Source organism: Rhinoderma darwinii, chromosome 6 (genome assembly GCF_050947455.1).
Source record: "Rhinoderma darwinii isolate aRhiDar2 chromosome 6, aRhiDar2.hap1, whole genome shotgun sequence".
Classification (NCBI taxonomy): Eukaryota; Metazoa; Chordata; class Amphibia; order Anura; family Rhinodermatidae; genus Rhinoderma; species Rhinoderma darwinii.
In genome coordinates, this window is record NC_134692.1 from 45,986,929 (window position 1) to 46,000,730 (window position 13,802).

Genomic DNA, 13,802 nt, shown 5'->3' on the forward strand with positions numbered 1-13,802 from the left:
CTGCAGAAAGGGCTGTCCCTTCTCTCTATCCTGCACTGATAAAGAGAAGGGCTGCCGATTAATGCAGTGTAATTTTGCAGCGAAAACGTGCCCGTAAATACGGGTGGAAAACGGGTTGAATACGTGTGACCAAGAACCCGTATTTACGGGAGGACAAAAATACGTTTGTGTGCATGAGGCCTTACACTGCAAGCCTTATTCCGTATTCACACTGTATTGTTGCGTTTTTTTGTGGCGTTGGCGAAAACCGCCCTGCAAAACGCATATGTTCTTACCATGATTTTCTGAGGTTTCCATACTAACTGCAAAAAATACATACATTTTTGCAATGCGGTTTTTGGCAAAAGATGTGGCAAAACCGTACCGTGTGAATAAATCCTTAAAGGGGTTATCTGGTTTAGTATAGCCATTTTAAACTCTCCACTTAGGGAATTCTGAGTTAACAGAGGGAGAGGGGCCTGAATCTAGCTAAAGGGGAGATCATATACAAAGCATTGTTTACTCTGGAGGAACCAGCCTATTGATGTAAATGGGAACTCCAGAGGAATTGAATATTTGCTGCTAAATTCTTGCTGAGTTAACAGTTGCTCCCCGCGGGGCACCCAGCAGTAGAATACCCTGTGATCAACTTATTGTTGGAGGGACCATCCTAACAAAAGGGTTTTTCCAAGGTGGACAACCCCTTTAAGTAAGTCACAAATTATCCTATCGCTATGTTTCACTTGCAAAATTACATAGATAACACCACTGTTTTAGATTTTATATACAAGCCCCTTTAAGTAGGTAGCTCATAAGTCTTAGGCCTTATTTACACGAGCGTTGCGCACCTCGGTCGTGAAAAACTATAGGTTTTCATGGCCGAGGTGCATCAGTGCTCGGCGCTGTCTTGCACCCCCATAGATGAGTCTATGGAGGGATGCGTGATGCGTGAAAAGATGGGACATATCCTATTTTCCCATGGACCCTTCACACGGTCCGTTGAAACAACGGCTGTGTGAACGGCCACATTCAATTACAAAGGTCCGTGGGACGGACGCTGTTTCAACGGCCGTCCCACGGACGTTTAACACGCTTGCGTGAATTAGGCCTAACAATGAACCGGTGCTTCAATAATCTGCCACATTCTTGATAACATCGCACCCCACCCTTTAAACTTCTCAGAGGTTTACTTTACTTACATAAAACGTGATTACATATTCGGCTGGATTAATTTTTAGTTTTTGCTCTAGTGTTAGGTGCATTATGATGTGATTAAGAAGTCTATTTTTTCCTTAAATTTACAATTCATCTCTCTAATAAGCTATATAAATAACATTCACAAATATGTGTAAAAGTTTCCATAGCTTGAAAAAAAACGTACATATTTCAGACTGCGTTATCATTATATGATTTTCAGATCATTTGCTTGTTCACGTTATTTATTAATTTAAATCTAATAGCTGCTCGCGACCATGTGCTGCGGCAGCGTTGGGAGGGGCAGATCTTTTGTGAGGTCAGACTATAAGGCTGGATTCACACGAGCATGTTCGGTCCGTAAAGGACGGAACGTATTTCAGCCGCAAGTCCCGGACCGAACACACTGCACGTCATAGTTATGTACGATGCTAGGAGTCCCTGCCTCTCCATGGAACTACTGTCACGTACTGAAAACATGATTACAGGACAGTTGTTCCGCAGCGAGGCAGGGACTCCTAGCGTCGTACATAGCTATGATGCTAGGAGCCCGGCTCCCTGCAGTGTGTTCGGTCCGGGACCTGCGGCCGAAATACGTTCCGTCCTTTACGGACCGAACATGCTCGTGTGAATCCAGCCTTATAGTTAATGAGGAATGATCTGCGCAGAATGGATGAGGAGCAGAAGTCACTGCCAAGTGAGAACATTTGTGAGAAAATTAGGATGTTTGGAACTACTTCATCGACAGTGTTACATGGGTACTACTATATGGTTGTGATCACTATTTAGGCACTTCTACATGGTTAAGACTACTTTGGCACTCCCATGTGGTTGGCACCTCAGTTTTGGCACTACTGTGTTTGGCACTACAGTTTTTTTTTTAAACCTAGCAGACACTGCTTTATAGGCACAACAGCAGACACATAATGTGGCTAGCGTATTACATGGTCAATACTTTGTGGCTGGCACTAATATACTGATAATATCACTGCATGGGCACTTTGATGTGACTTACACTACTGTATGAGCACTTCTATGTAAATGGTATTGCATCACAGTATATTAGGGCAATTGCTGTATGGCACTATTGTGTGGGCTTTATGTGGCCCAACTGCTGTGTGTTTACAAACTGTGTGGACAGACCTGACATTTATATTGCTGTGTCATTACTGGTCAGTGGCATAACTGGCGTGTTGGCAGATCATATTTTGTTATATGAGCCTATTTCTTATATAGGGGTGGATTGCCTATAGAGTATAAGATTATATACTGACGCATTTGGATATGTTATGATGTTGAGGTTTATACAGTAGGTAAATAATATCTAAAAAGTTATGACGCTACAGGGTATTGTCAAATGAGCACACATTTCTCTTTATATGAACTTGACTCCCAACAATCTGAGAGTTATTCACACAACTTTGAAAAATGGGCATGGTATATCCCTTTTTGGTGGGGCACCATAGAATCTAGATATGGCTGTGGTTGTCCGCCAATTCAGAAGTGAATACTGGGCAGGAGGAATGATTTGTAAAAAAAATTTTCATTGATAAGATAATGCAGTTTTTAGATGACACTTGAGTAATCGCCCACATAAATCTGAGCTCAAAGTGTGGTCATACATTAATATAGTGACTATCTGTGTTGAATCTCAAGTGAGATAATATGCCTCATCACAGATGCCCTGCTGTTCATATTCAGCTTTTTTTTAGTCACCAAGCAATAGTTAACAATCATAACATTATCATGAAAAGCGGCAAAAAGTTGATGGCGAACATGTGACTGAGTTAACGAAACTGCACAAAGTGGAAAATTGCAAAGTAAGATTATTAAGCAATTACATCGCAACCAAAATGCTGTATTCGAATTGATTTAAAAGTTCAAGTATTTAGAAGTTCTCTAGGATAAAATTATTTATGGACTTAGTGTCAAGAAGACTGCTGTTGACATTTTTCACAAATAACTTGGAGAATATGGCATAGATGGGGACCTCTGAAAACTGTTGGCATGAATAAACACGTTTTTGTGAAACAAACCTTTAATATCTGAGAACTGTAAGGATTAGCTAAAATGGCACAGGGAATGGGGAATACATGATTAGCCAATGATGCTCTGGTCATAAATAAAAGTTTTTGAGGTTTGGCAAAGATGGCAAAAATAGCTCTAATGCCCGTAAGGTCAATGGTATAACCCACTCTACATTTTTCTGATGGTGAAATACAAAGATGAGTTTGTTATGGCATGTGGCTACTTTTCTGTGTCTAGTGTCTGCCATCAGAAGTTCATGTACCACAAAATGAATGCTGCTATGGTCAGGAATATCCTAGATCAAACTAAGAGTCTCTGAAGCATGGATATATCTAGTGGCTGACCCAAAGCCTTGATCGAAGACAGATGGTGCCAAACTTTCAGTGGCAAGGTCAGTCTGCACACATTAGTCTAAGGCCTTATTCAGATGAACGTGGGGAAAGTCGGACGTAAAAAACAGTACCCAGTGCGGGTCCCGTTTTCACGGCTCCCCATAGACTTGAGTCTATGGAGGGTTCCGTGAAAATGGAAGTAAATAGGACATGTTCTATATTTCAGCGGTCCCTTCACATGGTCCGTTGAAACAATGGCCGTGTCAACAGCCCTACTGAAATACATGCTTCCGTGTGACGGCCGTTGTTTTAACGGCTGTGACACGGACGTGTTCTACATTCGTCTGAATAAGCCCTAATAGATCATCATTTAGGAAAAACATCCTGTTTATTCAACAACCTAAAATCATCATTGACTTGTTGATGTGATCTTGTGATGAAGGCAAATGCATATCTGACCAAATATAATTTGTGTTTATTTAAAAAAATGCAAACCTTGTGCTCGAGATTAAATATAAATTTCCATTATGCAAAAATGTAGCTTTCCCCTGAATTCATTGCATAGAGGTCATAAAATCTTGAAATGTTTAGATATTTGTGAATGTTATTAGTATCCGTTTTATAAAATCAAATGTATATTTTCGTTTCTTACCGGGGTGTAACTGGTTTGCACATAGCACATATAGGTAATGCACTGTATCTCACAGGGCGGATACGCTGCATAGAAGTACACAGCATATCTGTCCTAGAAACAGCAGGGAATCCTGCCCGAAAAGCCATACCAAATTGTGGTGCTGTTTTTCGGGCGGCATGTCCTCTGCGGAAATACCTCCGGAATAAAAAAAAAAAAGTTTATGCTTACCACCCAGGCGTTGTCATTGCGACGCATCCCTCTGTTCTGAGTGCAGCCCAGCCTCCGCAGAATAAATTGACATGCTACGGATTCAAAAAACGCATTACAGGTCAATTTCTGAACGGTTTCTCGGCTGATTTTTTTTTCCCCTGTGTGTGGATGAGACTTGTACAAATCTCACCACACTGCTGCTACTGTAATACGCTGCGGATTTTCCGCAATGAAATCCGTTGCAGAAAATCTGCAGTGTATACGCTGTGTGTGTTCCTACCCTGTTGATGAAGGAATGCTTCATTTATCCAAAAATACACCTAATTTACTTTTGATACCAAAAATGTTAAGGTTTTTTCTTCTATACCCCAAGTAGACTAGACTACTTGCTTTTTTTATCTCTCGAAAGAACATATTTTGTTTTACTCATTACTTGGACAACATACTGTACTTTGTTGCATTTTCATCATATTTTTTGCTAAATATATTTATTTTAAATTGACCTTTACTGTGAATGTCTCCCAGAGTCATGTTATTTCCTGACATTGGCTATGTACTGGTCTAGTTTTGTGAATTTCAATAAACCATACAAATAATTCAAGGATAAAAAAATATAGCTGAAAATAACGGGAGACTAGAAAGAAAGAAAGAAAAGATTGTCAGGTGAACTGGTTGGGAATCGATGAAATGGAACCAACGTTTTCTCACAGTGTCACACTAGAAAGTCTCAGCGTTCTGTTTGGTTAAACCTTGCCAGAAAATTTGAAGCCGCCCCCAGAGGAGGACATTACGTGATGCAGGGCTCAGTATGTGAAGTTCGTTGTTGTGTACATAGTTCAGCTGGATCCAGCACAATGTAACACCTTTACATAAGGAGTATCCATTTTTTTTTGTGCCTGCATCCTCTGTACTGCTCTTGTCCAATATGTTTGGAGTCTTAAGAGTTAATCTAGTCCTCGCTCTTGGATTTAGAGGCAGTCCCTCACATATCTGGTATAGGCACAGCATGTCTATAGGATTTGCTTCCCATGGCACTCTCTTTTTGAACACAGTGCTGGTTTCCACCAGTCCCCGTTGTGGCAGTGACAAATGTTACATTCATCCACTTTGACTTCAATCCCTGCTGGGATGATAGTGGTGCCTGCAAAGCAGTTAGGTCCTGAAAATGGAAAAAAATGTCAAAATTAAAATTCGATCAATTGGTCCAATACATCTGAATACAATGAAATGACCAAACCTGCCACAAATATACGCCTGACTACATGGCACAGTTTTTCTTAGGACTAGCGGTAAATGGAATATCCTCAAATTACAGGAGTGGGAATGGAAATATTGATATTAAAGCCTAATTCCTCCACAAATCTCCCCTTTACCAATCTAACAAATCACTAGATCTATGCATATTACAACTTATTTATCTAACTCTCTATGTCCGTCCCTTAGTTTAAGCACGCATCCTACAAAACAGCCCATAACTTCTTATGGCTTCAAGGATTGAGCCTCGCTTTCCTGTTCTCTCCCAGGCCCCTAGTTTAATTATTGTCTGTGACCACCACAGTTAGGTCTGTTCGGACACAAGACTCTATGGTAACTGAGCTAGGAAGTGATGTCATATAATTGACAGGTGCAGGCCGGAGGACAAAATTTGTAGCAAAAAAAGAATTCTGTAATTAGGTCTTTTACATAGGTAAAATGCTGTTTTGTCATTGAACTTATAGGGGTTGTCCATTTTGGACAAACCCTTTTGTTACAGTGGTCCCTCAGAAATAGGCTGATTATAGGCTGTCATTGTGCTGGATGGCTTGTGCTTAAATTCTGTGGACACCTTTTGGGTTTTTCTAAGCTCCGTTTTGATCAAGTCAAACTCGATCCACTTTGACTTGACCAGAACTAAGCTTAAAAGAATGCTCAGAAGTACATAGGAGCCACTAGAGGCCAAGCTGTCAGAGAAGCTCAACTACATAGAAGCTGCCGAATCCCGTTCTCAGCCAAATCACTGTGATACGTAGAAGTTGCAGAAGTGAAATGGTGCAGTTTTACTAATGAAAGTGAATTACAAAACAAATTTTTAGCACAAATTAAATGTATTTCATGAATTCAAGACCCCCAAATTGGTTTATAGCCATTAAAGAGGTTGTGTTAAGATAGACACTTATCACCTATCCACAGCTCACTGATGGGACCCCCGGTGATCACTAGAATGAGGGTCCCGAGATCCCCATTCCTCCTTTGAATGGAGCAGCGTCGAGTATATGCAGTGCCACTCAATTCAAAGTCTATGGGACTGACAGAGACAGCAGAGTACAGCGCTTGGCTGTTTTCGGCAGCCTCCTAGACATCAAATAGAGCGGTGGGCACATGTTCGACCACCACTCCATTAAAGCTCCCCCTTTCTCCTGGGTGGGGGAGGAACAGGGGGCTCTGGACCCCCATTCTATTGATCATTGGGGATCCCAGCATGGGGCTCCCACCAATCAGACATTTATCATCCATCCAAAATGTAGCTGATAAATGTCTATCTCAGAACCCCTTTAACACAATCGTTGCTTCTAAATGTAATCTTTATATGGAATGTCTTGGCCATAAACGTCACCAAGTTACTAGTGATGTGCCATTTTTTATGAATAATTTCACAGCTATATCACCGCTCTCAGTATGCTACCTGTTGGCAGCACATGTTAAAGCTTTGACAGTCCAATCCCTATGTGCTCCTTGGTTCAATAGAATTCATTGACACGTTCAGAGAATGGGAAAAGTGAAAAGATTACAGGAGAGTGTCTTAAATGTGACGTTCTCAGCCCTCCATTTACACATAAAGCAAATATTTGCTTCCAGTTTTTTGACGTATAAATAGAAGCAGCATCTGATTGGACATTATAAACCACACTGTGCTTTTTACTGTCATAAAATGTAGCTATAAAGCATACAGTAGAATTGCAGAGTAGTACACTTTTAGATAAATAACAGTTCTGTGATTCAGGTATGGGAATTCACTATATGCGGTTCTCTTCATATACTTGTGCAGGAAAATCATAAATAAAACTTTCAATAATCTCTTAGCAGCCACCTAACAGGCTACGGTTACAGTTTACTGAGTTGTGGAATATTTATTTAAAAAAAATAAATTACTGATTTTATTGCCTAGAAACCGCACCACTCTTGTCCTTAGGCTGTGTCTGGTATTGCAGTTCAGCTCCATTGACTTGAATGCTGCAATACCGACACAGTCATTGATGTGTTGCTTTTTCTAGGGGAAAAAAGCAAAGCCTTTTTTCTAATATTATACAACTTTAAAAGGCAGTCTAAACAGTGCAACGATCAGCCGATGAAAGGGGAAATGCTCGTTCTTCGGCTGATTGCATCTTTTATGCAGCAATAAATTGTATCATGGTCTGCGGTACATCTTCCTGTGTAAACAGGGAGACGTGCTGCCAACATGATGCAAATGCATGTGTTGAGCGATCGTAGTAACGATCGCTCGTCCCCACGCATAACCAATCATTGCCTCTTGTGGAACGAACAAAGGAGTGCCGATCAAGGAGCTGTCTTTTTGATCAGCGCTCGTCTTCATGGCCCATATTGGCCGGTGAAAAAGGACCTTAGAGAATTTCATATAATGCAGTCCCCTGATATATGAGCTTCTGTTCCTTTACATATATTTAATAGTCATTTCATTCAATGTGATGAGCATTTAGTACTTGTTATACAAGTGTCAGTCTCTATACAGAACAATATTTATTACACTTATATATATATATATATATATATATATATATATATATATATATATAATTAGTCCTCAATTAATTAGAATATCATCAAAAAGTAAATTTATTTCAGTAAATCAATTCAAAAAGTGAATATATTATATAGATTCAATACACACACAGTGCTATATTTCCAGCATTTTTTTTTCTTTTAATGCTGATGATTATGGCTAACAGTTTATGGAAACCCAAAATTTATTCTCTCTGAAAAATAGAATATTGGGTAAAAGTTACAGATTGTAGACTCATGGTGTAACACTCTAATCATCTAATCAACACAAAACAACTGCAAAGGTTTCCTAAGCCTTTAAATGGTCCAACAGTCTGGTTCAGTAGGCTACACAATCATGGGGAAGACTGCTGGCTTGACAGTTGTCCAGAAGACAGTGATTGACACCCTCCACAAGGAGGGTAAGCAACAAAAGGACATTCCTAAAGAAGCTGGCTGTTCACAGTGATGTATCCAAGCATATTAATGGAAAGTTGAGACGAAGGAAAAAGTGTGGTAGTAAAGGGTACACAAACAAGGATACTCTTGGGGGAAATTCACAAGAAGTGGACTGTGGCTGGAGTCAGTGCTTCAAGAACACACACGCACACGCGCACACCACCCCCCACCCCCAGGCCATGGGCTACAACTGTCGCAGTCAGAAGCGTCTTACCTGGGCTAAGGAGAAAAAGGACTGGTCTGTTGCTCAGTGGTCCAAAGTCCTGTTTTCAGATGAAAGTAAATTTAGCATTTCATTTTGAAATCTCGGTCCCAGAGTCTGGAGGATGAGTGGGGAGGCACTCAAACCAAGTTGCTTGCCGTCCAGTGTGAAGTTTCCACAGTCAGTGATGGTTTGGGGAGCCATGTCATCTGCTGGTGTTGGTCCACTGTGTTATATCAAGTCCAGAGTCAACGCAGCCGTCTATCAGGAAATTTTAGAGCACTTGATGCTTCCCTCTGCTGACAAGCTTTATGGAGATGCGGATTTCATTTTCCAGCAGGACTTGGCACCTGCCCACACTGCCAAATGTACCAATACCTGGTTTAATAACCACATTATCACTGTGCTTGATTGGCCAGCAAACTCGCCTGACTTAAACCCCATAGAGAATCTATAGGGTATTGTCAAGAGGAAGATGAGAGACACCAGACCCAACAATGCAGACGAGCTGAAGGCCACTATCAAAGCAACCTGGGCTTCCATAACACCTCAGCAGTGCCACAGGCTGATCGCCTCCATGCCACGCTGTATTGATGCAGTAATTCATGCAAAAGGAGCCCAAGTATTGAGTGCATATACTGTACATACTTTTCAGTAGGCCAACATTTTGGTATTAAAAATCATTTTTGAAATTGGGCTTATTTAATTTTCTGAGATACAAAATTTTGGGTTTTCATTAACTGTTAGCCATAATCATCAACATTAAAAGAAAACAATGCTGGAAATAGATCACTCTGTGTGTACGGAGTCTATATAATATGAGTTTCACTTTTTGAATTGAATTTCTGAAATAAATTAACTTTTTGGTGATCTTCTAATTCATCGAGAAGCACTAGTGTGTGTGCGTGTGTGTGTATATATATATATATATATATATATATATATATATATATATATATGTGTGTGTGTATATATATATAACAATTATTTTCTCCTAAGTGTAATACATAAATACAAAGATATTAGCATTCCGAGGCTTTGCTGCTTCCCATGTTTTTCCATAATAATGATTTTCGCAGACAAAGTACTTGTGAAACATTAACTACCAAATGGTGCACAGGCTATGACTGCTGTGAATGGATAATAGAAGGAATAAATCATTATGTGAGAGCATTTGTGCCAGTATTCTGCAGTAGTTTGGTAGGGAGTTGGCCTGGGCTACATGTGGGAGCAGTAACTTTCCTCCCAGTTATTCTGTTAGGGGATAGTATTGTGATCCTATGCAGGCACACTGGTATTGGCTGTCTGTTCTACACACTATATAATGCATCATTCTCTTCCCGAGCTTGCCTGATGAATGGCAGCATGTCCGCTTTCTGCAAAAATTAGCATATCTTCTCTTGTTACATTTGTCAAATGGTAATATAATAAGATTTTTAGTATATCAGTGTTGAAACGTCTTGAAATTGAAAGGTATATGAATCCTAAAAAAAATAACACTGAACAATTCATGTTAGGAAACTGTCATGTTGTAATTTGTGCTAAAATAACTGAAGACGGCCTGGAAAAGGAAAAGGTGAAAATGGTCAATCTTTATATTTGTATATTGTTCATTTGAAACTTTCGCTGAATTTTCTAATCGGAGCCATGACCACTGTGACAGATCAGTTTTCCGAGGGATCCAAACAGACAATGACTGACCACATTGATTTTAATGGGTCCGTTAGCGTTCCTATATATTTGACAGTAAAATACACTACCTTGTTGTCATTGTGCAGCTTAACAGATAGCCAGATCAAACTATAGTGTGAACAGAGCTTTAATGTACATACATTTTACAACAGGCATTTGACTATATAATCTATTTAAAGCATATTTCCAGTTGTGGACTTAACATTACATTTAAGTCTATACCCTTGGATGATTCTTACTTGCCAATTATTTCCTTCAGTGTTGGCTGCTTGGCTGATTTTTAGTCCTACCCTATGAGATCTGATGAGATGAGAAGAGAGGCTTAGGTTGCTTTTCTCTTTCCCCGTGCTCTATACTGCAGCTCTGTGAGCTCAGAATGACTGCTATGTGTTAGTTAAAGAGGCTCTGTCACCATATTATAAGTTCCCTATATTGTACATGATGTGATCGGCGCTGTAATGTAGATTACAGCAGTTTTTTATTTCGAAAACAATAATTTTTGACGGAGTTATGACCTATATTAGCTTTATGCTAATAAGTTTCTCAATGGATAACTGGCCATTTTACTTTTTGACCAAGTGGGCGTTGTGGAGAGAAGTGTATGACGCTGACCAATCAGTGACCAATCAGCATCATACACTTCTCTCCATTCATTTATACAGTACATAGCGACATAGCTATATCGCTATGTGCAGCCACATACACAAACACTAACATTACTGCAGTGTCCTCACAATGAATATACATTACCTCCAGCCAGGACGTGATGTGTATTCAGAATTCTGTCACTTCTCTGCACGTCTCTGTGATTTACTGCACAGCAGGCGTAGTCTCGCGAGATTACACTGTAAGCTGTCATTTACAGCGAGATCTTGCTGTGCTGTAGTCTCACAGAGACGCTACAGAAGTGGTCAGGATTCTGAATACACCTCACGTCCTGGCTGGAGGTAATGTATATTCATTGTCAGGACACTGCAGTAATGTTATGGTGTGTTTATGTGGCTGCACATAGCGATATAGCTATATCGCTATGTGCAGTGTAAATGAATGGAGAGAAGTGTATGACGCTGATTGGTCACTGATTGGTCAGCGTCATACACTTCTCTCCACAACGCCCACTTGGTCAAAAAGTAAAACACGCCCAGTTGTCCATTGAGAAACTCATTAGCATAAAGCTAATATTTGTCATAACTCCGTCAAATTATCGTTTTTCGAAATAAAAAAACACTAATGTAATCTACATTACAGCGCCGATCATATCATGTACAATATAGGCCACTTTTAATGAGGTGACCGAGCCTCTTTAAACTCCCCATATGCTCACCAGGTAGTCACTGCATGGATTACTGATTTCCATTACAGCAAGGATAGAGAAATTATAAACTGTTACGCAAACAACTGTCAGAAAAGGATGAAGTAAATATCACAGGTATTTTTCTCAGTAAGTGGAGATCCTGGTGGTCCATTTGTTCCCCTTAGATACAGAGGCCCAGGTGCGATTCTACTGTCTACAACTACTATAGTTGCGCTACTGCTCTGTGTCTTACTTAGATATTGAGTGGTAGAGAGATTAATAGCAATAGGATCTGTCAATGTTCTACATTTCCTCTCTGCAAGTCTAAATCCATTAAGTGTTCATTTAATTTGAACAATTGTTCTTTTCTTTTTTGACTGTGCATATGTGATACCCGCTGCCGGTGTCTGATCTGCAGGACTCAGTGCTTATGAACACGTGGCACAGTTCTAAATTAATTTGGACTCTGATAATGGGACTGGCCATAAATGAGTCAGTTTAGTATTCATGCAGATATCACATTGCTCTGCAGCAATTTAAGTCTCGCTTAATAGACTCTTTAAGGGTTACTGTTCCTATAATTGCATGATTTTCTAATTGACTCTCACAGCATTTTTTTCACATCATGGAAAAAAGACCTTAGAGCTGGAACAGAGATTAATGAAGAAGAAGCTAAAATGTGACCTAATCAGATTGAAGGAGAAGCAATTCTGTGCGGCCTATGTACTGGGGCTGGTTTAAATAACTTTGAGGGCTCTTGTGTATTGTGAATAGAGATATCAAGACCACACACACATACCAATATTAATAGCTTAAAAAAATACATACATGCTGGCACTATTGAGGAAGAATTGTAATAAATCATGTCATTATTAAAATGTACGAATAATACCTTACTGTCACCTCCTTCTATCCGTCAGATTAAAACTCTGTGTCAAAGATGGTGCCATTTAAAATACAGTGGCGTGTAAAAAATATTTCCCCCCTTCCAGATGTCTTTAGTTATTACATATGTTACACTGAATAGTTTCTAATCATTAATACCGTCATCTACAACTCTAGCGGGACTCATTTCCCGCATTGTGCCGTACATGACCATACTGATTTCATGGACATGGTAGCAGTCAGAATTAAAAAAACGCTGATCTCAGCCCTTAACTCTTTAGAGTCTGAAGCCGACATCATAATGAGGACAGCCTGGGCCTAAATAAGTTCCCCAGGGTTGTCTTCACCGACCATAAAATGGTGACACCTTGGCCTCACAAGTGGTCGATGCCTATGCCAAAATTTAAAATATTAATCAATCTTTTATTTTTTACTAGAAACACAAAGGGAATCATTAATTTAGCTAAATCAGATATCACTGCAACCAGATAAAAGCCAATGAAGCAAGAGCAATCCGCATATATTCCCTTCTGTCAAAACTGAGAGGTGTTCAGGTATGTAACCAGGAAGTGCCCCCTTCTGATCAGACCACCGCTGATCAAACTCCCCCTTATCAGCCCCCCCCCCCCCCAGATCAGATATTTATACCCCCTCAGGCCGTTCTTTGCTGCGGCGCATGCAAATTCCTGACGCTGGGTAGCTTCAGGACATCCAGTGCCAGAAGGTTGTGTGCTGCGTCGCATAGACTGCCTGATGTGATAGGAGGAGGCATCTCTGGGTCCGTTACGCCACTGGATGTATTAGTAAATTGTAATTAAAAACTAGAAGTAAATTGCTAAATATAGCTATAAAATAATGAAATAAATAAGGTATATTCAGTAAATACCACATTAAATAATATATACATGCCCTTTAGGCTATGTTTCACAACAAGAAAATCACCATGTATCTTGAGACATTGCAGCTGATGATTTCCTATGTGTTCGCATTGCAAGAAATTCAAACTTGCTGGAATTTGGGTCGCAGGACGCAGAGACCACAATGCAACTTGTGCGTGCAACAGCTTTATAAGGTCATGACAAAAAAAAATAGACACATGCGACTCGCTCACACAGGCGTTGTGTTGCCGTGTAGCCG

The 13,802-nt window shown here is 40.0% G+C and overlaps 1 protein-coding gene across 2 annotated transcripts in view; it reads right to left on the reverse strand.

Moving 5' to 3' along the window:
- Window positions 1-1,789: 1,789 nt before the first annotated feature.
- VWC2L (von Willebrand factor C domain containing 2 like) overlaps window positions 1,790-13,802 on the reverse strand; it is a 138,974-nt gene continuing 126,961 nt past the window's right edge. For both annotated transcript variants that reach the window (XM_075829644.1, XM_075829643.1), the window contains one exon: window positions 1,790-5,536. In XM_075829644.1, coding sequence (XP_075685759.1) covers window positions 5,360-5,536 — 177 coding nt within the window. In that variant the 3' untranslated portion in view covers window positions 1,790-5,359. The remainder of the gene's footprint in view (window positions 5,537-13,802) is intronic.